We start from the raw sequence: 27,903 nt of genomic DNA on the forward strand, positions 1-27,903 counted from the left end.
TCCATGTTCACATCACAGACTGTTGCTTGAGGAAGGCAGCATGTTGTTGAATTTCTGCAATTGATGTTTCTGATAATAGAGTCACCCACTATTACCCCTCATTTACACTGAACACGTGTGCGGCGCATTACGGCTGCGACACGGCTACCAGAGCTGATCGCGCCCATTCTACTCAATGCTTGTGTTTACACCGGCCGCGACACAGCGCGTTTCAGAAGCTTCCCAGAAGCGGCTCTCCGCGCCGCTTCGCTAAATATAGGCGCCTAGTCTATTTTTGACGGACGCGCATAAGTCGCACCAGAAATGCAAAATAAAAGTCAAAAATCCCTGTCAATTTCAAAATAAACAGCCTGTGCAGACTCCCAAATGTATTGCAATATATTGGCAATATATCTCCTATAGGAGACAAGAAATGGACAAGAAATGGACGTAAAACATATTATCTCTACTCAGATATTTCATGAAGGATGAACTAAAACAAACTGAGTAAATTCAACTAGAAGTAGACATGTCCTTATAACTTGATTTGTCCAAATAACATGGTACAAACATGTGGAACCACTGTCCATAAAAGAATCATGTTCAGCCAAAGAGTCGTTTTTTGAGTGTATTTGGTTATAGGTGGGATTCATGTATATTAAGGTTTTTTCTCTGTATACAGGGTGATGGAGTTAAGATGGAGAGAGCATTAAATGGTTTAATGTAAATGTTGGCCTGAAAACAAATAGATGACTATTTTATTTATCTAATAAAGGAGCTTTTTTTTAATACTTTGATTCTATAATAAAAAATATCCCAGTTCTCCCAATTTATATATACATATCAATGTTCATGTGTAAATAAGACGCCATGTTTTGTAGTTAAATGGCATTGAGAACAATGTAATGTATGTGATGCCCTTTTTCTTGTTTTGGCTACATCAACTAGATTGACAGATAAACTCAAAAACCATCACAAGTAGGAACAGTAATGGACAGTGATGCAATTTTTTGTGATTTTTATTATGATGGAAAACATTTTAATATATATATATATATATATATATATATATATATATATAAAGTATATGTAGAATTTTGATATACACAATATTTAAATAAATATTTATTCTAGTAGAATTTGGCAAAATTTTGAGTTATTTTTTTTAACAGTACATATAGATTTTCTGTAATCAACCATGTAAAACTACAACATGCAAACAAAGTATTTATCTAAGAATTATTGTACTATGTACACGCACACACGCACGCACAGAGAGAGACAGAGACATCAAGAATATGAATCTCAACAATGGAGACAATCAACTAAATGTTTCATCCTGCAATGCATGCTTTAACATGGGTAACACATAATAACAATAGTTATAACATCTTTATTGTCACCATTGTTTGTCACCAAATTTCAGTTTAAGAACTCAAAGTCAGAACATATTGCAGGTTAGCAGTGGAGTGTGAGTTAGTATGGCAATAAATGCAGCCAAAAAACAAACCACTTTCTTGGTAGCCTAAAACCCATGATTGGTGCAAACTAAACTGAAATTTACCTGGCTAGCCAGCTAATCCGGCTTCATGGTACAGGCCCCAGATGTTTGATCAATAGTCTCTATACATAGCAGTTTATAAAGACGGTTGGCATTTCACAAGTTTATTTTCTTTATCGACAAAACAACATGTCAGAGACAGTTTAGGATAAAGAATATTGACATTGTTGCTGTTTAATTACATGGTGTATTAATAATGGCGGAGAAAATTAATAGTTGCTGAAGATTTTAATTGCAGGTTAGAATTCTTATCCCTGATTTGTTCATCTTTGTTTAAAAGTGCAACACAATGTAAAAATGAAACCCAGATCAACAAATCCTTGATTTGCAATGAACTTAAGAATTTTATAAATTAGTGATAGAAATGTTAAAACATAGAAAGACAAATTAATCAGAATAAGAAAGAGCTTTATTGCCAATTGTGTTTACACACATCAGCAATTTGTCTTGGCGTTAAGAGCTTCCAGTACAGCAAGTGCAAACATAGTGCAGAAGATACATAAAAATATGTTAATAAAACACTACTGCTAGAGAAAATAGACAATAAATTATTAATAAAAACAGTAATAAAAATATACAGAAAAAGCAAAAATGTCCATTGAAAGAACTGTGAATGTGTATATGTGCTATATACAGATGAAGTTATTTACAGATGTACAGTACTGTGAGAGGTTGTGAGTTGTTCAGGTGGGATATGGCCATGGGGGGAAGGTTGAATAATAATAATAAAATGATTAGAACAAATGATTAAAAAAAATATTCTGAAATAATCAACAATCAGTTCTAACTTGTTCTAATAATCTTTGATCAATCAATTCTCAATATACTTGTTTTATGCAGCGTTACAGATCAGAACTCTAACTACTACTCTGTAATTGCTATAAAATCTCAGACGTGAATTTTTTTATGCGCGGTTAGAGAAGAAAAATGAGTGAAACTCTTCCCACATGAAGGACAGTGATACGGCTTCTCTCCAGTGTGGATCCTCTCATGTATCCTCAGATATTCTGAGCGTTTGAAGCTCTTGTCACAGTGTGAACACTTGTAAGGTGTTTCTCTAGTGTGAACTGTCCTGTGCACTTTCAGTGCACCATCCGTAAAAAAAGCCTTACCACATTCAGAGCAAACATGATCCTTCACACCGCTGTGTCTTTTCTGGTGCAATTTTAAAGTACTCATCTGACTAAAACTCTTTCCACACAAAGAACACACGTAAGGCTTCTCCTTTGTATGAACTTTCATGTGATCCTTAAGGAAATCTGCCCTAAAAAACTTTTTACCGCATTGATCACAGCTATATAGCCTTTCTCTGGAATGAGTAAGAAGATGTACTTTATAAACACCTGATTTTATGAAACTCTTCCCACATTGATCACATGTGTGTGGCTTTTGTCCACTGTGGATTTTCATGTGTTCTCTAAGGCCTCCTTTTTGTGCGTAACTCTTCCCACATTGAGCACAGATGTGCGGTTTCTCTCCCGTGTGAATTGTCATGTGTTCGTTAAGGTTTGTTTTATGTATGAAACACTTCCCGCACTGATCACATGCATATGGCTTCTCTCCAGTGTGGATTTTGATGTGTTCATTAAGGTTACCTTTATGTGTGAATCTCTTCCCACACTGATCACATGTGAACGGCCTCTCCCCAGTGTGGACTTTCATGTGTTCACTAAGGTTTCTTTTTTGTGAAAAACTCTTCCCACACTGATCACATGTGTGCAGCTTCTCTCCAGTGTGGATTTTCATGTGATCATTAAAAGGTACTTTTTGTATGAAACACTTCCCACATTGGTCACATGCATATGGTTTCTCTCCAGTGTGGATTTTCTTGTGTACACTAAGGTTACCTTTTTGTGCAAAACTCTTCCCACATTGATCACATTTGTGTGGCTTCTCTGCGGTATGACTTTTTATGTGTTCAATAAGGTTTCCGTTTATTGTAAAAATCTTCTCGCACTCATCACATGCATAAGGCTTCCCTCCAAAATGAAATATTATCTCAATCTCAAGATTCCGCTCGCATGAGAAACCCTTTCCACAGTGAAAGCAAGTGAAACATAAAATGTCATTTTTCAGTGAGGAGCTCCAGGATAGATCTTCAGTTTTGACCTGATGTTTCTCCCCTGTTTCAACCTCCTTGTTCTCTTCTTTTAGGTCTAAAAAGTAATAAATAAATAAATAAATAATATATATACTGTATTACTAAAATAAATACATTTCATTTACATAAAAATCAAAGAGAGAAATAAGGAAAATAATAATTATAATAATAGAAATATGAACATTCTGATACACTCTGAACTTGAATTACTGAATTATTATTTTTAAAAATTACAGATTGCACAAATTGAACATTTTTGTAATTCACAGACAAGGCTTAAAGGGGTAGTTTACCCAAAAATGAAAATGTTATGTTTATCTGCTTACCCCAGGGCATCCAAGATGTAGGTGACTAATATATATATATATATATATATATATAAAAACCTCTGGTTCATGCAATGTTAGAACTGTTAGAACTGTTGTTACTTGCTTTATGGCGGATTGCAGACTTATAAGTGCATTACCGGCACCCATCTCTCAAGTGGACCCCTGACACTCCTAATTGAGATTCTAGATAAGAGTGTCAATGGTACATTTAAATGATAGGTGGTGGTAATGCACTTATATGTCTGCGATCCGCTAATAAAGCAGGAAGAAGAAGTTGCCTCAGGCACTTGCTGATGTGAAGCGCTTTCACAAGAGTTCTAACATTTCGGACATTGAACCAGAGAAAAAAAAAAAAAAAAAAAAAAAATATATATATATATATATATATATATATATATAAATTCTGTTCAGTTTCTTGCATTGACTGATTGTTTTGTGTCTTTACACATCAATGTGTCGTCACAAGCTGCAGGGTTTAATTTGGATTTTTCTGTGCATGTTTTTTTTCTCTCTCATGGATTCTATGACCATTTATAAGCATTGTAGACTGAGAGACAGCACCAGCTGAAGTTAAAAATCATACATAATTTGTGTTTTACTGAAGAAACAAAGTGACCTACATTTTGGATGCCCTGAGGGTAAGCATATAAACATCAAATTTTCATTTTTGGGTGAACTATCTCTTTAAGCCTTGTACCAGACTAAAATGCACAGGTGCATCTAAAAAAAATTGAATATCATGGAAAAGTTCTTTATTTTTTGTAGTTTTTTTGTAGTTTCTTTCTTATATTCTGGATTCATTGCACATAAACTGAAATATTTCAAGAGATTTTTGTTTTAATTCTGATGGTTACGATTTACATCTTAGGAAAATTAGAAATTCAGTATCTCAAATCAAAGATCAAATCAAACAAAGATTTTAAAATAGAAATGTTCAAGATCTCCACAGCAGGTTTAATTATGCACTCAATACTTGGTTGGGGCGCCTTTTGTATGAATGACTGCTACAGTGCGGGGTGGCATGGAGGCGATCAGTCTGTGGCACTGCTGAGGAATTACTGAAGCCCAGGTTGCTTTGATAGCAGCCTTCAGCTCCTCTGTACTGTTTTTCAGATGGTACTTATCTTCCTCTTCACAATACCCCATACATTCTCTGTGAGGCCCATGTCAGGTGAGTTGGCTGGCCAATCAAGCACAGTAATATCATGGTCAGCAAACTACTTTGAAGTGTTTTTGGCACTGTGGGCAGGTGCTAAAATCCTACTGCAAAATTAAATCATCATCGCCATAATGCTGGTCAGCAAATGGAAGCATAAAGTGCTCCAAAATCTACTGATAGATGGCTGCATTGACTTTATACTTAATAAAACACAATGGACCAACACCAGCAGATGTCACAAATCATTACTGACTTCACACTGGACTTTGGATTCTGTGCCTCTTCCTCCAGACTTTGATTTCCAAATGAAATGCTAAATTTACTTTCATGTGAAAAGAGGACTGTGGACCACTGAGCAACAGTCCAGTTCTTTTACTCCTTACCCCAGGTGAAATGCTTCTGATGTTTTCTTGATGCGCTGACTCTGGGTTTTCCTGACAATCTTCCCAAGGCTGTGGTCATCCCTGTTGCTTGTGCACCTTTTCCTACCACACTTTTTCCTTCAAGTCAACTTTCTGTGAATATATTTTGAGACAGCACTCTGTGAACAGCCAGCCCTTTCAGCAATGACCTTCTGTGGCTTACCCTCACCCTCCTATTGATGATTGTCTTCTGGACAAAAGTCAGAAGTATTTCCCATAATTGTGGTTGCATGTTATAAATTAGCCCAAGAGGTACCCACTATTTATAATGAAAATTAAACGAATCAAGCTCACAATGGAATATTCTAATTTTTTGAGATACTGTATTTTTTTTTTCCAGGGTTGTAAGTCATAACCATCAGAATTAAAACAAAAACAAAAAATCTTAAAATATTTCAGTTTGTGTGCAATGAATCTATCACATAATATTATTTATTATTATTTTTCATTACAAAGAATAAAGACCATTTCTATGATATTCAGATTTTTGGAGATGCACCTGTAAGACTTACTTAAACATCCTTACTAAATGATGGCCTATTCCTGGCTTACAATAGTCTAAGCCCTGTCTGTGAAAACTAGGCTAATGTCTTATTTTTTAAATACATATCCAATTTTTGTTAGTTTTTTAGCAAGCAAAAACATCTGCCAATGGGGCAAGAAAAACAATCTTTAATCTAAGGCTAAACAATATATTTTTTTTGTTTGTTTGTTTTGTACCCCATTGTCAGATATTTTTAGTTGTTTTCAGTAAAAATAAACACAATTTGGAATCAGGAAACACAAGACATTGCATCTTAAGTCATTTTACTTGACATGTAAACGCTTCCTGATTCATTTTTTAATATATATAAATATACTAGAAAATAAGCCAAAAATACTCAATTTTTTGGAGACAGTTTTGAACACTTATTGTCTATGTACTTCGATAACTGATTGTGGAACATTTTTTTTATCAATTTTATTTCTTCAGCTTTAAAAGAATTATAACTTTATTAAAGAATTAAGAACAAACACCAACCTATTTGTTGTTCAATATCTTCCTGTTTTATTCTGCAGGGCTCTGGATCATTCATGTTTTCAATTTTCTCACACAAACTTAATCTTCTTCACTTTTAGGCTAATGGGAACATTCCAGCATTTATTGGTAAAGCACTTTGAAAATGCTGAACTGTAGGTGAATCGCTGCAAAAATTAAATAAATAATAATAATAATAAACAGTTATTAAATTCAATGCGTTCATCATCAAATTGAGTGTTACAATCAAACCTCTTCATATAAATCACCCACAGGCAAAATATAAATACAAATAACATTAATTTGTTGGAAAATTTGACTTGATGAAGTGACACTCAAAAACAATACCATTATTGCTCAAAATTATCAAAATAATACACGGACATAAAAACACACAAAATCACAGGTCTTGAATGAATTTAGCATTAACGTTCCTCGCACTGTTGTTGTCTGCTAGGCTTAATGTTTATTTCAGTCAGCGGACGCCAGAAAAGACGCACAGACAACGCTGAACCAGATGAAAACGATACAGAATGAATCCGTGAAATGCTGCTTTAACAAACAGTGTTTTATAATTGTACATTACATGAAGCACAGTGAACCGATTGTCTTACCTCGGGAGACCCACGCTGACTGATGACGCTAGAGGTGACGTCGTCTTCTTGTGTTACGTAGGATCTTACACAAATAAGTGCATTTACCGCCCCCTATTGACGAGTGGACCATTGACACGACGAGCGTGACATGTGCCTGTTGTTTTTATCCTCCTTTGTGACACGTTTCGTATGTAATATCAGTCACATACACGTAGTGAGAAATATTAAAATTTAAATTATTGAATAGGTTTTAATTTTTTTGGATAGTGGTTTTATACTACCCAATATAAACTACATGATATTGCAAAGAACCAGCTATCGAAGTACACATGGCATCATTGCAACATATCTTGAAACATAAATTGTTCCTTTTTATTATTATTATTTAGAAAAATTCAACAGATAATAAGTATAGTAAATGTGCTAAATCCCATGTCCCTAGCAAATGTATGAATGCCAGCGATAATAACTGTTGCAACATGCTGGTTGTGGTTTAATGACCAATTAGTTACTGCAATTAAATGTAGTTTTCCTTTTTTTTTGTTGGAAACTCTTTCAACATTGATCACATGTGAAAGGAATTTTAAGTTTAGGTTATTTGTTGGGAAACTGTTTTGAGTATTTATTTCATTAAAAAAAAAATGTGATAATTATGAAGGGAAAGGGCATAAAAACGATCAATGATGAAAGAAGACAATTGCTATAAAAATTATCCATCAGCATTGTTCCCTCAATGACCTTTACTTTCCAAATTTCCTTTTTTTCTGAAAAGCTCTAGAAAAAGAACATAATCACTTCATTAGGGTTTCTGTTGTCCACACATGATCTGTCTGGTCAGCTCTTCAAAACCTTCTGCAGCTGTGGCTTTTCCCGGTCCAGATATCAGGGATTTTACTGGTCCCTTTACATTCAGATATTTTTATTGGCTATTGAAGTGTTGTCAAAGGTTTGAAAATCAATTTAAATTGTGGGATTACTCAGTTACAAACTATTATTTAAAAGTAATGAGGTAGATTATTTGCAAAATTTGTAGTTAAATATAAGTAAAAATACAGATTAAAAAAAATATAGTACCACAAAAAAAAACCTACTTAACTTCTCCACAAATTAAAATGTAAGTTTCTTTTTTTTTTTTTTTTTTTTAGCTTTTAGTATTAATATGTTAGCTTTAAGGTTATGAATAAGATGGTTTTCCGAAACAATAATAAAAATTTGCATTCAAAACTTACAGTCTCTTACTTCCGTTAAAACGGATCACGGATTTTCATGACATCATATCGCACTTCATCTTCTCATCAAGTGTTCTAACCAATCAAATGCTCTCTAGAATCCAAAGCCTCCACCCCTGCACTATAACTATAGACTCTGAAGCGCCGGCTGAAATCGGACACTTGTTCACAGTGAACTATTTCCTGTACATTGAATGGCTCGTAGTGCACAATGTAGGTGATAGAGAATTATTCAGATAGTGTAAATATGCTTTCGATTGGGGCAAATGTGGACTGGTTTCACGTGAAATTTAGCACCTTCCTGCATAAAAATGATCTGTATGAAGAATTTCAGTCAGGTTTTAGTCCCCACCATAGCACAGAAACTGCACTTGTTAAAATTACAAATGACCTGCTCCTTGCGTCAGATCAAGGCTGCATCTCATTTCTAGTCTTACTTGATCTTAGTGAAGTGTTCGACACCATAGAACATGACATACTCATAGATCGATTACAAAACTATACAGGTATTCAAGGGCAGGCTCTAAGATGGTTTAGATCCTACCTGTCCGATCGCTACCATTTTTTTACTTAAATGGGGTGTCATCTCATTTATCATCAGTAAAATATGGAGTGCCACAAGGATCCGTCCTAGGTCCCCTTCTATTTTCAATATACATGTTGCCCCTTGGTAATATTATTAGAAAATACGGAATTAGCTTCCACTGTTATGCTGATGATACTCAGCTATATATCTCAACGAGACCAGATGAAACTTCCCAATTATCTAAGCTAACAGAGTGTGTTAAAAATGTAAAAGATTGGATGACAAATAATTTTCTCCAATTAAATTCGGATAAGACAGAGATATTAATTATTGGACCAAAAAACACTACACAGAATCTTGTAGATTACAATCTGCAACTAGACGGATGTACCGTTACTTTCTCTACAGTCAGAAGTCTGGGTGTTATATTAGACAGCAATTTGTCTTTTGAAAATCATATTTCCAATGTTACAAAAACTGCATTATTCCATCTTAGAAACATTGCCAAGCTACGAAACATGTTATCTGTTTCTGATGCAGAAAAGCTAGTTCATGCATTTATGACCTCTAGACTGGACTATTGTAATGCACTTCTAGGTGGTTGTCCTGCTTCGTCAATAAACAAGCTACAGGTAGTCCAAAATGCAGCAGCTAGAGTCCTTACAAGGTCAAGAAAATATGATCATATTACCCCAATTTTACAGTCTCTGTAAACTAATTTTACTTTGTTGGATCAGCAGCTATGCTAATGATGTCTCTATTTTGTTTCTATGTTTTGCCACGGGATGTAACTAGGATTTACACAAGCTCCAGTCTGGATCCAGAACACCTGAGAAGAGATGATGCTGACCCTCAGAGGACCCCAGATGATGCTAACCTTGAATCAACAAACAGAACTAACAATTATTGCTACATGTGTGACTGCATCATATAATAACTATCAATTAATAATATTGATAGTTCATCGTCTAGCTGACTACATCTTGTATTATTTTATTTTTTTTTTTTTCTAAAATCCTGTCAAACGTGCACAAACTACTAGCTACTACTAAATATTGTAGAAACATAATTTAAAGTTGCTTTGTAACGATTTGTATTGTAAAAAGCGCTATACAATAAACTTGAATTGAACTGAATTGAACTGTGGCAACATACACAGTCTAATCCAAACTTTGGCTCTGGTCCAGAGACGGAATTGCACAGAGCGGATCATATGCAAGAGTCAGCATATATTAAAAACTTTTACAACTCAACAGCCTCAGCATGATTATTACCACTATTTTGTTTTACTAAGAGTTTCAAATTGAATATAGGGGTAATCTGTTATACTGTGGTTGTCAAATATGACTTTACCGAGCTCAACGGCTTTGGCCAGAGCAGACATAAATAAATAAAAAACACTATATGGCTTGGGCGTCGTGACGTCATTACTTGGCGTGGTTACCATGTTTATGGCCTCCTTTACCGCCACTCGGACTACTGCGCAATGTTTAGACGTACTCCCTATCAGCTGCGTCGTTGATTAATTAAAAATCTATTTCAACCATGGTAAACTGTTGCTGTAATGTGGGGTGTAATAGCGCAACACATAATTGCTATGGGGGAAAAAATTAAAATGGATTAACTTTCCACCTCTTTCCTGCTTGGAGTAGTGATGGGAAGTTCGGATCATTTTACCGACTTGGACTTTTGAATCTCGTTCAGCAAAATGAACTAATCTTTTTTCGAGTCATTTCGTTCATTTTAGCAAAATGTAATTCAAATATTAAGTACTACCTCCCCAACACATCTAGTACTTAGGCAAACGTTGATCACACTACAAACAATACAAAACTAAAATGCTATAAGATACAGAAAAAAATATTAATTCTTTACCTGGGTCTTCAGTCTGTGATTAGCTCATCTCACCTCTTATCTGACAAGAAGAAGTCTTCAGGTTTAAGTCATTCCTTAATCACGTGACAGACCCATACGCAAAACCAACGCGGTCGTGAGCCGGAAAGAGAATTGATTAGTTCATCTCATGAGTCTTTCGGGTCTCAGGTCGAGTTTGACTAGTTCCTTAATCACGTGACAGACCCATGCGCTATTTCTGACATTTCTGTCACTGTGTTTTTGTTACTGTTTGTTGAGGATCTGTGGTTTGTTATTATTTTATAAATAAATAAAACCCTGTTATAAATAAAAATTTGATTAATTTGTCTTCTTGATTGTCTATCGGTAAATAAACACTAGGCTATATAATAATATAATAATCCAAGCTTACAATAAAAAGTATTTATAGACTAGTTTGTTCATTTTTACTCCAATTTTGAGTTTGCTGGTATAATAATTGCTTTTCCTAGGCAGACTTGACATATTGGTGTAATATATGTATAAGAAGATTGCTCAAAAAAGGACATAATGACATACATTAAAAGCAAATAACATTTTGAATTTGAATTATTAATGTTAGTTTAAGACATTAAGGTTATGATAACTTCAGCTTTAACAGTTTTAACCCAGCTCAGAGTGAGGAGTTTCAGATCCTGGTGCGACTGCCAGTGCAGGGGCCATGTTTTGGGAAGACTTTGACGAGAGGTTAGCAAGTTTGAGGCCTTCTGCTACCTCTTCTAAGACCTCAGATGCTATGATAGAGATGCGGGCCAACCTTGCAGAGCCACTCTTACCCCGCACATCAGACCCTCTGGCCTGGTGGAGGAGATTTTCACCAGTATACACAAGCTTTTCTGAAGTCACAAAGACAAGACTTTGCATTGTGGCCACATCCGTGTCATCTGAATTTGTTTTTTCTAAAACTGGGCAGATTATCTCTGATAGAAGAACTCACAGACTCAGCCCATCCAAGGTCAGGGAGCTTGTTTTTTTTTTATTAAAATGCAAACATGCCTTAAAGCAAGTCCTAAAAATATAGCCACAGTGTGTTATTTATTTTAAAGCTTATTTATTTTTATTTATTTAGAAAAAGACTAGTTTGTTGTGCAATATTTTTGTTGTTGTGATTTTAAAGGTAATTTGTTATTGTTATAAGGCTCCGTAGCTTTAGTATTTCTTAATTTTCATTTATTTTTTATTAAAATGGTTTAAAATTATTTTGGGAATAGTTATCCTCTTTGATATAAAGTTTTTATTTTGACACAAAAGTGTTATTTATTTTAAAACGCATTCATTTAAAATTATTATGTAAAAAAAAAGCAAAGCTTGTTGTTTTTTTATTTTGTACTTTTAAAGTTCATTTCTTAAGGTTATTAGACCCTGTGGCTTTATTATCTTTTAATTTTAATTTCATTTTTAATTCATTTAATTAATTTTATTATTTTAATTTATTTTGGAATAGTTGTCCTCTTTGTTACAAAGCTTTTCTGGCACAAAAATAAACAATAAACAACAATTCAAAAGTATGTACACAGTGTTTTTAATGTTACAAAGTATCATATGTTACAAAAGTATGGTTTACACACACAATCTGATTTAATAACTGCACAACTAAACAAAAACAAACAAACAAACAAACAGAAAAAAAGATCAACATTTTAAGCATAACCAACTCTTTATTTCCACATTCAGTGTTATGGAAAAGTACCACCATGACAGAAATTAAAAGCAACAATTTGAAACCAGAAATGCATCACGTTACTGTAAGAAATTGTTGGGAATTTCATATAAATCCAAACCAAAGTGCCGATTTCGTCCACATACCGGTCACTGACATCCCTGTTTTCTGTATCGCTGTAAATCCCAAAACCTTTTCATGATTTTAGCATCTTTTTCTTTGTCCCAATTCTGCTTCTTCTCGTTCGACTTGCTGTATGTTTACATTCGAAAGGCCATCAACAAGGTCACCACGTCCCAGAATGCGGCGCCCAAGCCCTATTGGCTATTTTAACAAGGGGGTGTGGCTGCTCAATATGTCCCGCCCTCTTGTCACCATACATAGAATAATGCTGTGTGTTTCAAGGCACTTCAATGGACCTTTAATTACAATATGAGTAGTTGTATTCCGTTACTTCCACAACTGTGTATTTTAAGCTGTTTGAAATGTAAGTGATCACAACCTGCAAAGCGCGCTTTAGCTCCTCTCCACTCAAATGATTGGATATACTTCTAACAGCACACAGCTATATAGGGTAAACATTTTAACTAACATTGCGATATGCTTGAACTGTTTTATATCTATATTTAAGGCAAGTCGTGATGATTTAAGAAGGCTTAATTTCTCAAACATAGGCTATGATCAACTCACAATCTGCCGCTGGCTGCTTGGTCGTCATTTTAAAAACAAAAATTTACAAAAAATAAAATAAAAAATGCTCCAAACATTTTTCTAAATTGAAATTGTTTAAAAAAAATAAATAAACAAAATATAATCACTTTACCATTACATAAAAAACTGAATTATTTTAATAGCTGAAACAATAGTTAGCTGCTTTGGAAGAAGGGTAGAGTCTCTGTAAAATCCAATAATTTACCTTACTTAGATTTAATTAGTTATCTTTACTTAGTTGTTATACTTACTAGGTTTTATTAAGTTTCAGCAACTTTCAAGGCAAATAAAACAATTTACTTACTGTTTTGAGTGACACTTACTTAAAATATTCAAGTAGCCACAAAGGAACCAATGACATTAAAAACCAGTGAGGAGGCAGCAGTGCACTAATATGTTGCTAATTGCCAGGTTTTTTTTTTTTTTTTTAGCTCACCATTATAGTGATTAGCGTTCCCTTTGGTTGGGCACTTGAAACTTCATTTATGTTACTATAATTTTCTCTCTATTAATGGAGAAATGCATCATGAAATCAGAGTTATTTGATTTCAAAGAAAAGTAAAAAATTGATTGCTTTAATAAAATGACCAATTTTTTAATTAAAGCATTTTTATGTGTGTGTTTAATAATGACCTTTTATAGACTTTATTTTTCATAAATACCTTGATATGCTTTTTATATAATCCTTAAATAGTGAGTGGTAATATGTTGAAGTCGCACACAGACTTAAACATTCATCATGTGAATCACAACAATCGTAACAATTAAATTTAATTTATTTTCATTAATTGTAACAATAGCCATTTTATTTGCTCTTTTTGTTATGCTACTGCTGACACAAGACAGCAAATAAAATTGGCAAATAAAAACAACAACTTTAAAACAAAACAACTGCATAATTTAATCTGCGCAATGCATTCTGGGAGTCAGTGAGTAGCTATACTAAGTCATGAGTAAACACAAATGAAAGGATCAAGTACCCCCTACAGTTCTTTTTTAGTTACTAGAACTCTTGTGTAAGTTAACTATACTAAGCATTTGTCAGTACAACATACTATTTTTATTTCACTTTACTTAGTTTTTTCAAGGCAATCGGTTTGCATGCTTTTTTTTAAGTAAGCCCAACTTATTAGATTTTACAGTGTGGTCAGACTAGGGTCAAGAATTAGGAAGAATTCAGGGCTGGACTAGGGCCTATTGTTGAGGCCAGTGCAGGGCTCAAACTCCTTGCACACCGGCCTAGTGCACTGGGAATGCCAGCTGCTGATTTGTGCCCCCTTGGCCAGGTGAGATCGTTGGTAAAATATCTTTGGTGGCGTTTCTTTTCTTTTTTTCTTTTTTTTTTTTTTTTGCTCTCTAATATGGTTTTGAACATCTGTCCTGGAGAGCCACAGTCCTGCAAGGTTTTTGTTCAAGCAGGTGTGTGTCAGAACAGGCAAAAAGTGCTTGTTTTGGCCATAGTTTCCTGTTCTGTTAGCCACTTTTCATTATTTACATATCGGTCTTCTTCATGTTACCATCTATGGTCATTGCAGTTCAGTTTGAGGTAGCCCAACCCAAGTTTATTATTTGTAAACTAAGGAAAAAACATTTTCATAAACTGAAATAAATGAAAATTTCTAAATAAATTAAAAACTAAAACTAAACAAAACCAACAACAGTAACTGAAAAACTAACTACAATAAAATAATAATTACCAAAAATACATAATTGGCTTAATGGTTTAATAAGCTCTAGTAGGGCCTCTTTTGTGAAACACGAACAGAATTAATTTCTGTAAATTATTCGTAAAGCTCTTATGACGTAAAGTTTTGAATTCATGAAAATGTTTTTATTTCAAAATGTTACCTGGTATGAAAGAAATGTACACCTGCTCCTTACCACGCGTAAATGGTGCGTAAAACTTTGTTTCTCTTGGCAAACTGATTACACTGAATTTTGATGCACTGCCATAATAGTTACACGTTCATTTTGCCCTTGCCCTCCATTGTAATAAAAAAAAAAATGGGTTGATAACTGTAAAACGTAGTGCTTATTACTGTCACTATTTAAATAATATAAAATAAATAGATATATAAATAGAGGATGGGTGGGACAACTAAACTAAAGGGTCTCAGCTGGAAAAACGCTGTGCCACCAAAGCGTTCTCAAGCGCCACCAGCTGGTCATTTTATGAAGAGCACATGTCATTTTTTCAGCTGGCTAAAAACTGTGATGGACACATGCTATTTAATATTTAATGTTAGGCATATGGCAACCAATATGACTGTTAAAGGCAGTTCATCAATGAATTCAGTGATGTCATCTCTGTTCAGTTTAAATAGTACCTTTGCAATCGTTGGGCAATCAAGTCAATGATATCGCTGTAGATGAAGTGGCCCCAACTAAGCAAGCCAGAGGTGACAGCAGCAAGGAACCGAAACTCCATCGGTGACAGAATGGAGAAAAAAATATTGGGAGAAACCAGGCTCAGTTGGGGGGGCAGTTCTCCTCTGACCAGACGAAACCAGTAGTTCAATTCCAGGCTGCAGCAAAGTCAGATTGTGCAGAAGAATCATCCGTTTCCTGTGGTCTTGTCCTGGTGGTCGTCTGAGACAAGGTCTTTACAGGGCATCTGTATCTGGGCTCTAGTTGTCCTGGTCTCCGCTGTCTTTCAGGGCAGTAGAGGTCCTTTCTAGGTGCTGATCCACCATCTGGTCTGGATACGTACTGGATCCGGGCGACTGCAGTGACCCTCTGATCTGGACACAGACTGGATCTCGTGGCCACGGTGACCTCGGAACAAGAGAGAAACAGACAAATATTAGCGTAGATGCCATTTTTCTAATGATGTAGAAAGTACGGTGTTATGTGAAGTGTTTCCGGTTCCGGTTTACCTAATTAATGCAGCCTAAAAATCCTTTAACGGATTTGGATATTAAAAGCATATTAGTATGTTATGTGTAAGCCAGGTTAAAGAGATGGGTCTTAATCTAAATTTAAACTGCAAGAGTGTGTCTGCCTCCCGAACAATGTTAGGTAGGTTATTCCAGAGTTTAGGCGCCAAATAGGAAAAGGATCTGCCGCCCGCAGTTGATTTTGATATTCTAGGTATTATCAAATTGCCTGAGTTTTGAGAACGTAGCGGACGTAGAGGAGTATAATGTAAAAGGAGCTCATTCAAATACTAAGGTGCTAAACCATTCAGGGCTTTATAAGTAATAAGCAATATTTTAAAATCTATACGATGTTTGATAGGGAGCCAGTGCAGTGTGGACAGGACCGGGCTAATATGGTCATACTTCCTGGTTCTAGTAAGAACTCTTGCTGCTGCATTTTGGACCAGCTGTAGTTTGTTTACTAAGCATGCAGAACAACCACCCAATAAAGCATTACAATAATCTAACCTTGAGGTCATAAACGCATTATTTTAAACATTTAAACATTTCTATATTAGACATTGAGAGCATAAGTCATGGTTTTGATATATTTTTGAGATGGAAAAATGCAATTTTACAAATGCTAGAAACATGGCTTTCTAAGGAAAGATTTAATATTAAGGAATGTTAGTATTTATATTTTTATTCATATGTTTATTTATAAAGGTCTAAGACTCTAGCTTCACATTGATCTCGACTTCATTTTTCATTTCCATAACTCCTGGCATAAATTAAGAAATGACTGTCACTGTAAGATAAAAAAAAAATAAGCTTGAGTCCTTTTGGTTTAAAATTCATAAAATCTCTCATAAATTTAATGCGTAAACAAACTCACATGATTTAAATTAAACCGGAATAAAAGTGGTGGGTTTATACATGAAAGCACCATCGGGTCAAATTTACGCATTATACTTCCTTTAACCCTCTAGAGTCGAAAGGTATTTTTGGGGCCTGGGGAAGTTTTGTCATGCCCTGACATTTGTGCTTTTTTCTTATAAATATCGAAATGGGTAAAGTGTAATCTCACTATAATCAGCACAAATTGGGCTATAATAATATGTGCACAGCATGTATGTACATTATGCGTGCTTAGTGAAAAACTAAAAATGTTAAATCACTTGAATAAGGCAAAAAAACACAGAGAACACTGGTTCCCAGGACTGTTGAGAACTGGAGCTTGTAGCATCGAAATTTTCTTTCTAAATTATGTGAAAATCATCTTGTTTACTCACTTACAGAAAACAATATACTGATTTAAATTTTCTAAGACACTTTTTGTTGGTAAAAGTCATATGCGAGTAGGCGTCAACTATCATGAATATCATTGTGATTTACACCTGAGAAGACAAAGGCCTGCATAATGAGCCTTTCAGCTGTCGAGCTGTAATTGAGCAACGTGTTAACTTACTGCAAACTAGGGCTGTGAAAATGGCTGATAAACTAAATTCAAATTTATTACTTAAATATGATCAAAATTAGAATTTTATTTCAAGTTAAAATACATACTTTTGGTTTCCTTCCCGAGGCCACAAGAGGTAGCATCGAGCAAAATATTACTAATAAACATTTATTCAAAGCATAAGAAAACATGAATATCTGTGGAAAAAAAATGTTTAATGCATAATGTTTAAAATAATGTTTATAAACCAATTTAATTAAGATGCTTGAACAACTACTGTATAAACAAACACCAGTCTTAAGTCCCATGGAGGAGCTACGACAGTGAAGGACAAGAGAGGACCAGGCCTGGATTTTATTTTGTATTTGGTTTTGTTTGTGCATGGTAGTCGTCTGTGAGGGGCTGTCGCGCTGTTTTGTGTTTATTTGGTTATTAAAACTTCATTTTTAACAACTTCTAGTTGCTAGCCACTTAAGTTGCTAGTCTCTAGTCACTGAAGTTGGCACTTAAGTCAATGAAGTAGGCTTTTAGATATGATAATTAGACCAGATTTTATTAAACATAGAAAATGCATAAGTGGCTCATTTTAAAAACAGGTACCTTGTCCTTCACCCTCCATGCAAGCTGCCTCTGTCGAGCTCAGCGCACCTGCTAGCAACAGTGAACATGCTGCCTCTGACAAGCCCAGTACTCTGCTTCCAACACCAAGCAGAGCCTTGTTGCATCCACAATGGTTAATCCTCCAAAATTTCCTCCACAAAATCCAAATGCACCATCCTAAACACCTATTTGGACAGGCTATCAGGTGTTTCAATGCGAGCTGGTATCAATCTCAACCATGGCTCGAGTATTCTATCTTACGTGATGCCAGCTTTTGATTTCCCTGCCGTAAATTTAATGTCTCCAAATCGGAAAGAGATTTGCTCTACGTGGGCACCATCATGGGGCGGGGATGAGGAAGGTCTTTTCATTAGGCTATTTGATTACACCCTCCAAAAAGACCTTAAACTAGCAGAGCTTGCAAAAAGCATTGCCGAAAAGCGAAATATACATCCAATTTGATTCAGAACGAGATAATTCAAACTCTTGCCAAAATGGTACTAAAAGACATCCAGACCTAATATGAGGAGGCCGACTCTCCTGGCCTTTGTATTGAAAGTGATGGTACCAGGGATCAGTGTAACATTGAGAATTTGTCAGTCATCATTTGATTTGTCCGCAACTCGATTCCAGAGGAACACCTACTCGGCCTCATTGAATTAAATCAGCTTGATGCTGAGTATTTGTGTGACCAAATTCTGTCTAATCTGTCTGACCTGGGTTACAATGGTGACAATTTAGTGTCTCAGTGTTATGATGGTGCTTCTGTCATGTCAGGAGTGAGGGGCGGTGTGCAGGCTTTACTGCAAAACAAAGTGGGTAAAGATATTCCATATGTGCACTGCCACAACCACCAACTCCATTTGGCAGTGGTACATGCAATGCATGCAGAACCTGTGGCAAAGAAGTTCTTTGACTGGTCCACATTTTGTCACAGATATTATGTTGCAAATAGATACAGTACATCCACACTGAAAAGACTACTAGAAATTTGCTGGACGAGTCATTATGATGTCACCAAGTCTATTGCTCACAATGAGGATGGTCTTTTGACCCAGCTTAACAGACAGAACTTCTTTGACACTGGCAAATTTATTTTGCATGTGCTTGGTGCGCTGAAGCCAGCCAGTTCAATTCTGCAGGCACAAACAGTAGTGACAGCTTCCCTGGTCACACTGAAGGAGATGCGATGCAACTCATTCTGGGAGGAGCATTTCTCTCATTGTGGAAGTAGGCCTACAAACCCACCTAAAAGGAGACAGATAGTTAATTCACAACTTGTCAGTTGAGTTATCTTGTCTACAATAGGGCATGGTGGTGACTGATGACCAAACTGCTCCTAATCAGACTTTTAAAATGGCTATGTTCAACTTCCTTGATAGGGCTATTGTGGAGATGGAGACAAGATTATCTCAAATAAATGTTGATTTAATGAGGGCAACATCATTTCTCCTACCAAAATCAGCATCTTTCCTTGACCCTTCTCTCCTGAACCCACTTCAAGTGCTTGCAGACACAGAGCAAAATATGAACTTGCAAAATGAAATTGCTGTTGCAAAAGCAATGTTGCTCAGTAAACTGTCCACTGATGCTAACCTCTCTGAAGTATGCAAGGGCATTCAGTAGTACAAAAAGGCCGTCCCCATTTTGCATAAGCTGTATGTCATAGCACTCATCATTGGTGTGTCGTCAGCTGCATGTGAAAGTTATTTTTCTACCTTGAGCCGCATTCTCACCCCTCTCCAAAGATCAATGCTGCATTCAAGGAAGAGAGATTTCGTCATTTTGGCACATGAAAAAAAAAAATCACAAAAAGTCTGGACATGAATCAATATGTTTCTGAATTTGCCAAGACTAGCTGCAGACTGGTCCTGTAGATAGGATACACTGGATGTATCAGGGACCTGATGAAATCCATGAATAAGTACAATAGTTCACAAAAAGGGTAAAATAATAATATTTGCCTATGGCAAACACTACTACTAATACTAATAAAAAAACTATATTCAAAAAAAAGTTATGTTGCCTCTGCTAATCATATCATACTTCAAATTCTTATAATTTCACAAAAAAAAAAAACTTTTATTTAAACTCTCTAGGTCTCCTGATCCCCTGTGGCATAATGTTTCCTTTTATCTTGGCCTACATGTTTACATTTACATTTATTCATTTAGCAGACACTTTTATATAAAGCCACTTACAACCAGATAATAACATTCAAATACTGTTCTCATACTGTTCAAATGAGCATGTAATTTTATTTTTACCTGAGGCCGCATTCACAAAAAAGTTTTAAGTAGCTCCTAACTGGCAAATTTAAGAGAGACTCCTAAAAATAATGGGCTTGTAACTCATAACTTTAGACTCCTAATGTGTTTTACTAAGAGTAATTCACAAAGCATTTCAGCCCTAGAAGTACCACCTATGGCTTAGAAGAAGAAACAAATGTCCAGTAATTATTCAAGGTTACATTATTGAACAAGCGGATAACATTCAAGTATCTTGACTTGGAAAGTGCACATTGATTATCTCTGCTTCAGATTCCAGCAAAGACTATATTTTTAAGTAAGACTTAGGTTGGTTGGAGTAAGTCAGAAAATCATGTTGTTTTATCAAGTAGTTTTGACAATTGCACTTCAATGCATGCTTTTCTAGTGTGAGTACTTCATTATTATAATTTTTTTTTTTTTCAAGAGTATAATGTGAGAAAAGGTAAAACGATTTCACGGGTTATAATGACTTTCTATAGGCAATGTATATCATCATATTGCTAAGACTTACGAATGTTATTGAATTTAAACTGGAATTAAAGGTTATAATAAGCAATGAACCTTCCTTTGTTTGAGTTTTTTCTCAACATATCAGTTGAAGTTTTATGTCAAGCCAGACACTTTAGCAATTGTTGTTTTGCAAAATGACTTAGTTCTTCTTTTTGCTGGATGTCTTGATCAATTCTGCCCTTTCTTACCCCTGTTCTCTTTGAGAACCAGCCCAAACTCAGGGCAGCAGAGAGAAAATGGTGCAAATCAAAAGATCCATCAGACCTGCATATTTATCAGTCTTTACTTTCATCTTTCTCTGTTGATGTCGATACTGCCAATCTTCATACTTCCACAATCAAATCAACAGTGTTAACACACGATCTCTTCAAAACATTAAATTCTTTCCTCAATCCCCCTCCATCTCTTTAAGAGTTTTGATGATTTTGCCACATTCTTCACAGACAAAACAAAAACCATTAGCAGTCCGTTCTCAGTTCCACACACAGGAACTCAAACCAACCACATCCACTGCTAAATCAATTTTCTAATTCTTCTGTCCCCTCACTAATGCAAAAGTATCTAAACTTCTCTCCAGCCATACAATCTGTCCTCTAGTCACACCATAGACCAACACACATCTCTTCTAACAGGCATTTTCCCCACCATGTTTAAGCAGGCTTGGGTAGCCCTACTGCTCAAAAAACCTACATTTAACACTTCACTTACAAATAGCTGCAGAAATGTCTCTCTCCTTCCATTCATAGAAAAAAAAAGCATTGAACAAGTTACTTTCAACCATGGATTGCTATTTCTTTCACAGAATAGGCAAATGTACATTAACCAAACAGGTTTTAGGAGTGGTCATTCAACTAAGACTGCATTAGTCAGTAACGAGAGCCTTGCGGATTGCGAAAGCTTCTACTGGATTTATCTGCTGCTTTTGACACCATGAATCATCAGAATCCCCTTATGAAACAAAAATATATTGCAATATATTGGAAAATATCATGTAATATATTAGGCATATATTCTTATATATATTTATATTTTTGCAATATACTGCAATATATTAAAAGCGGCAATCATTTGTATATTTTGCAATATATTATATAATATATGTATCATCAATATATTATTAAATGTATTCAAATATATTAAATATTAGAAAATAAAAAGGGAAAATAATATATTACAATATATCCCCAGATGGTGGATCAGCACCTAGAAAGGACCTCTACTGCCCTGAAAGACAGCGGAGACCAGGACAACTAGAGCCCCAGATACAGATCCCCTGTAAAGACCTTGTCTCAGAGGAGCACCAGGACAAGACCACAGGAAACAGATGATTCTTCTGCACAATCTGACTTTGCTGCAGCCTGGAATTGAACTACTGGTTTCGTCTGGTCAGAGGAGAACTGGCCCCCCAACTGAGCCTGGTTTCTCCCAAGGTTTTTTCTCCATTCTGTAGCCTAGTAAACCAATCTCAGAGACCATTTAGAAGGCTCAGGAAACCTTTGCAAGTGTTTTGAGTTGATCAGCTGATTGGCATGTCACCATATTCTAATTTTTTTTTTGTTGTTGTTCAAAGTGAGCCAAAATCATCACAATTAAAAGAACCAAAGACTTAAAGGTTAGTTCACTGAAAAATGTAAATTATGTAATTAATAACTTACCCTCATGTTGTTTCAAACCCGTGAGTCCTCCGCTCATCTTTGGAACACAGTTTAAAGTATTTTAGATTTAGTCCGAGAGCTCTCTGTCCCTCCATTGAAGCTGTGTGTACGGTACACTGTCCATGTCCAGAAAGGTAAGAAAAACATCATCAAAGTAGTCCATGTGACATCAGAGGGTCAGTTAGAATTTTTTGAAGCATCAAAAATACATTGTGGTTCAAAATAACAAAAATTACGACTTTATTCAGCATTGTCTTCTCTTCTTAGTCCGACTGCTGTGACCGTTGACGTATGATGCTCCTGATGTGTTATCTTTGTTATTGAGTGTCATGGTCTTGTCATGATCCTGTTTCTATCTCTCTCTTTTTCTCTCTCTGTCTCCCCCTGCTGGTTTCTCCCCTCCTGTCTCCCTCGCTCTTCGCTTCTGTGTCACAGCTGTCTTCACTTCTCATTAAGATAATTTCCCCTCCACCTGGTTCTCATCCTGCCTCGTTATTTGGGCTACTTCTCCCCTCTCGTTCTCGTGTCTCTTTGTCAGATTGTTACTTCCGAATGAAGCTGTTGTCTTTGGCGTCTTCACTAGAGAACCTTACCTGCTGTCCAACGCCGCGGCCTCCCCGCTCTGCGAGCTCCGATCTCCGGTTCTCCCCTGAGCCCGGTCAAGCCTCCGCCTCGCCAGCCTGCTGGTCGTTCCAGCCACAGAGGTTACCTGTGTTATTTATACCCAGCCTTCGGGTCTTCCTCGGTTCTCATCTTTTGTACTCCTTGGTTGGATTTACCTGTGGCTTTCCCTTGTTTAATTAAAGACTGTCATTTTGCCCTCACATTTGAGTCCTCTCTCTCTCCAATAACCATCACATTGAGAGCACCAGAAAAAAGATCAGCAGCGTCATATGTCAGCAGCATCATGAATGTGCTCACAACAGACCAGGAAGAGAAGACAATGCTGAATAAAGTCGTACTATTTTTTTTTTTTTGGGCCAAAATTTATTTTCGATGCTTCAGCAAATTCTAACTGACCCTATGATGTAACATGGACTACTTTGATGATGTTTTTACTTTTCTGGACATGGACAGTATACCTTACTTACATACATTTTCAATGGAGGGACTGAGAGCTCTCCAACTAAATCTAAAATATCTTAAACTGTGTCCTGAAGATAAACGGAGGTCTTACGGGTTTGAAACGACATGAGGGTCATTAATGACAAAATTGTAATTTTTTGGTGAACTAACCTTTTAAAACTACTTCAGTCTGTGTGCATTGCATTTATTTAATACACAAGTTTCACAATTTGAGTTGAATTACTGAAATAAATGAACTTTTCCACAAAATTCTAATTTCTTTATATGCACCTGTAGGTCTGTGCACATTTCTCAATCTGACTTGTGTCCTCTGTAGTTTGGACTTCACAAGTTTAACTCGGGATTGTGAATTCCTGGGGATGGGACAACGCGAGTCCAGGATTTCTGCAAATAGAACAGCAGCATACTTGATAATGTCAGTCAGCTCGCCTTGGCTACTGCAGTTTACAGCACTGTATTTAAAATAAGCCCCTTTTTCGTTTTCATTTAAACATAGGCTATTTATAGCAACAGACATATAGTTTAGGTAAGGTACAGGTAAAGGACCCATCTCTTTAACCTAGCTCATACATAACACACTAATATGCTTCTAATATCCAAATCCATTAAATTATTTTTAGGCTGCATTAATTAGGTAAACTGGAACTAGGAACACTTCCCATAACACCCAATGTACTTGCTACATCGTTAGAAGAATGACATCTACACTAATATTGGTCTATTTCTCTATTATTCTGAGGTCACCGTAGCCACTAGATCCAATCTGTACCCAGGTCAGAAGGTCAGCCAGATCCAGCAGGTATCCAGCCCAGATGGTGGATCAGCACCTAGAGAGGAGCACTGAACAGTACAGTACAGTACAGCACTGAAAGACAACAGAGACCAGGACAACTAGATGAGCCCCAGATACAGATTCCCTGTAAAGACAAGACCACAGTTAATATAATAAATGTAATCTACATTTACTCATTAAGCTGACGCTTTTTATCCAAATCGACTTACAATTGCTATATATATATCAGAGGTCGCATGCCTCTGGAGCAACTAGGGATTAAGTGTCTTGCTCAAGGACACATTGGCGTCTCACAGTGGATTCAAACCCGGGTCCCTCACACCAAACGCATGTGTCTTCTCCACTGCGCTAACACCACCCCTTTTCTATATGATGTTTGAGAGTGATGAGAGTGTATATTATATGTTGATGTCTATGCAACACATACGTTTTATAAGAATCTTAAAGATTATTTTCTTGAACCCCCCAGTTTCATATGCAAGACACCATACTAGGAACAAAGATTTGTAAAACTTCCCTCCAAAAGGTACCAATCCTCATTGGCTCACTCAAATCCCGGAAAGTAAAGTTCTTAGAATTGACAGACAGTTGACACTGAGAGGTCAACAAAATACTTACAGCGGATCTAAATATTTATAATTACTAAAAATTATTTATGATTGATTATTCATATTTGCCCTTTGAGCTGATTCGCAACAACCACTGTATATTTTTATAATTTTCTAAATATTACTGTCATGAAATTTAATTTTAATAGTATTTCAGGCAAGAATGTTGTTGTTTTAAGCTAAAATCTGTGGTTTATTTATAAAGAAAGCGTTTATTTGAAAATTTGCATTGCCGGTCATGCAGTTTTTGTCTGAGAACAAATTTATATTTCATAACTTTATATATTTATATTAATGCTGGCAATTGGCATAGGCAAGTGGAAGTTCTTCTGTGTGAGACTAAACAGAATCTGTAGTAAAACAAAGTGACCTACAGTGATTATATTGAGTCCTAGTTAAACACAAATACATAAACCAACACCTGTGTCCACACTGTAATGTTGTTATATGCATTTGGTGACAAATTAAATTCTTATTACTTTTCTGTTTGAATTTGTATCTTATGTATTTTTATCTTTCTGTCATTTTTGTTTGTATAAAATGTCATTCAAGTTTGCTTAACTTTTACAGGTTGGACAGTAAAGGCAAGAACACAATACATGGACACTAGATAATATGTAAAACTCAAAAAGCCATGCTTTTTGGAGTTTGTCACTGAAGGTAAGTCTGTAAATGAAGCTATATTATACAGTAAATGCACAAGGTACTTTGATGTCTTAATGATAAATAATTTTTTGGGGGGTAGTAATGAAGTTATTGTTCTACAGCAAAAAAAGCATTTGCCATACGAGAACAGACACCGTTAAGGTAACGGATGACACCTCTACAGAAGTGGACGTGGATGTATTTCCTGAACTTGTTGCTGAAATGGGCATGTGCTTTAGTTTACATACTAATGATGGTAATTATGTTTATACTTTTCTGGTCTTATTTTAAAATTGTGTTGGTGTTTACATTTTTGCTAGTAATATTTGTATATAATGTGTAGATTCCACTTCAGCACGAGTTGTCCCCTCTTCTGACTGATGGGAACTCTGTCAGCAAGTCTTCAACCTTTACTGAATGCAATGAAGGCAACAAAACCTCTGCATTCCCTTCCAAAAGACCCAGGTTTCCAAGCTTGCAAAAGAGGTTGGTAAGACAAGGGATCTATCCCAGCTTAAAGAAAATGTTCTCCAGTTTATCAAAAAAATGCTGTTCTATAGACAATGTGTACATTTTGGTGTTGTCTGTTTAGACCATTGAAGACATCCTAAAGTGCAAACCTGGTGGTGTAGAAGTGATGCAGCACTATAAAGACACTGGTAATATGTCAACATCCAAAAGAAAGGAGATGATTAATATATTGGTTGCACACATCACTGAACAAGAAGGGTAAGCTTTGTTCATTTAATGTGTTCAGACCACTGTACTTTCAACTTATTCAAATGTGACCCTGCCTGTGAAACATCATTAAATATTTAATAATATTTATTATTAAATAAATACATAACCTAGTTGCTTAACCTATGTTTTCTAAAGTGATCCAATCCATTTGGGCTGAGAAACAGACATAAATGTTGTAATATTTGTAACATTAATATTGCTTTTTTATATGCCAAGTGTAACAAGAACAGTTTTTATAGATGCTATTGTCTTTACCCCAAGTCAACAGAGCAGAATAGACTAGGTTTTGGTTTCATGGTATATTGTTTATTATTGCAGAAATATACCACTTAAGGCCACAAGAGAAATGTATGCCCTTGGGATTATTACCTTCTTTCCAAACCTAAAAGATCCTGAAGGGAAGACAGGCTATGTAAGTATCTCTGCTTGCTGTTCAAGATGTTTAAAACTTAAAATCTTAGCTTTTTTTATGTGTTTGTTTTACCCAAATTTGTCTCTTTTACAGGAACAATACTATGATGCACAGAGAGGCACAGGTTTTATTATGAATCGCCTAAAGACAGTTCAGAGAAACACTAGTTGTAAAATGTCCTCTCGATCAAATGAGAAAACTTGTGGCCCTAGAATGGAGGAAAATATCTGCCTTACAGATCAGCTAACAGATGATGATTGCCAAGAAGCAATCTCACTGCTTAAACACAGTACTGATCGTGATATCATCTTCTGGAAGATGAAAGAAACTTTTCAGTTCTGTCAGGAGATTGTAAAGGACCCAAAGAAGTCCACATCCATCTTTCACATTTTTCCTCGATTCCGGGACACCAAGGGTCTGGTGAGTATTCATGCTATCCTACTTAACAATCCAAAGTATTAGATTTTAGCTTCTCTGCTGCAACCTTCACCTGTTATGGACTGCTTATAATTATGGATGTTAACGATTAATCGATGATCGATTAATTGTCAATTAATACATTTGCAAGTGACCTCGAGTTTAACAAAATCAACAAAGCATGCGCCAATGAGCAGTTATAAACTACCACTCACTTATAATACAACACCTTTGGCTACACTCCATAATCGACCAGCACCTGTATATTTGCATCCATACAAAATCATTTACTAACCACGACTTTAGGTGTTAAAATCACTGCAAACCTTTGCGATATGCACATTTATGAAAATATCAATGTATTGTACAGCTCTAATCTTCAGTATAGCCTGAATACATGCCCATGTTGACGATTGGCTTCCCTTTTTTTAGGACTTAAAGCTCCAGTATGTGATTTTTGACCACAAGAGGGCGCATTTCCAACAATATCAAAGGCGAAGCTTGATGACGTTATGAAGCAGGTGACGATGGGAGATGTCTTTTTAAATGCGTTTTCACCATAGCAATGTATCTAAATTGGATAAACGAATCATGATCACGGATGAGGTAATTTATTCATTTTTGTATTACCTGTATATCTGATCATATTATGTCATCATAATTAA

The 27,903-nt window shown here is 35.7% G+C and overlaps 1 protein-coding gene and 1 long non-coding RNA gene across 3 annotated transcripts; one reads left to right on the forward strand and one right to left on the reverse strand.

Annotated features, from left to right (window-relative positions):
• Positions 1-1,933: 1,933 nt before the first annotated feature.
• On the reverse strand, positions 1,934-7,247 carry LOC113039792 (gastrula zinc finger protein XlCGF57.1-like). Its single transcript, XM_026197891.1, has 3 exons — positions 7,184-7,247; positions 6,573-6,736; positions 1,934-3,696 (listed from the first exon to the last, which is right to left on the reverse strand). The coding sequence occupies exons 2-3, from the start codon at positions 6,625-6,627 to the stop codon at positions 2,429-2,431; spliced, it is 1,323 nt and encodes a 440-aa protein (XP_026053676.1). The 5' UTR covers positions 6,628-6,736; positions 7,184-7,247; the 3' UTR covers positions 1,934-2,428.
• Positions 7,248-23,791: 16,544 nt separating this feature from the next.
• Positions 23,792-27,813, forward strand: LOC113039806 (uncharacterized). 2 transcript variants are annotated; one of them, XR_003275078.1, is made up of 8 exons: positions 23,792-24,573; positions 25,594-25,683; positions 25,791-25,924; positions 26,012-26,154; positions 26,261-26,397; positions 26,728-26,821; positions 26,915-27,241; positions 27,671-27,813. It is a non-coding gene; the product is annotated as an uncharacterized LOC113039806 (long non-coding RNA). The 2 variants fall into 2 exon arrangements; XR_003275079.1 differs by having other exon boundaries at positions 23,792-24,037.
• The last annotated feature ends 90 nt before the right edge of the window (positions 27,814-27,903 follow it).

Source organism: Carassius auratus, chromosome 22 (genome assembly GCF_003368295.1).
Source record: "Carassius auratus strain Wakin chromosome 22, ASM336829v1, whole genome shotgun sequence".
Classification (NCBI taxonomy): Eukaryota; Metazoa; Chordata; class Actinopteri; order Cypriniformes; family Cyprinidae; genus Carassius; species Carassius auratus.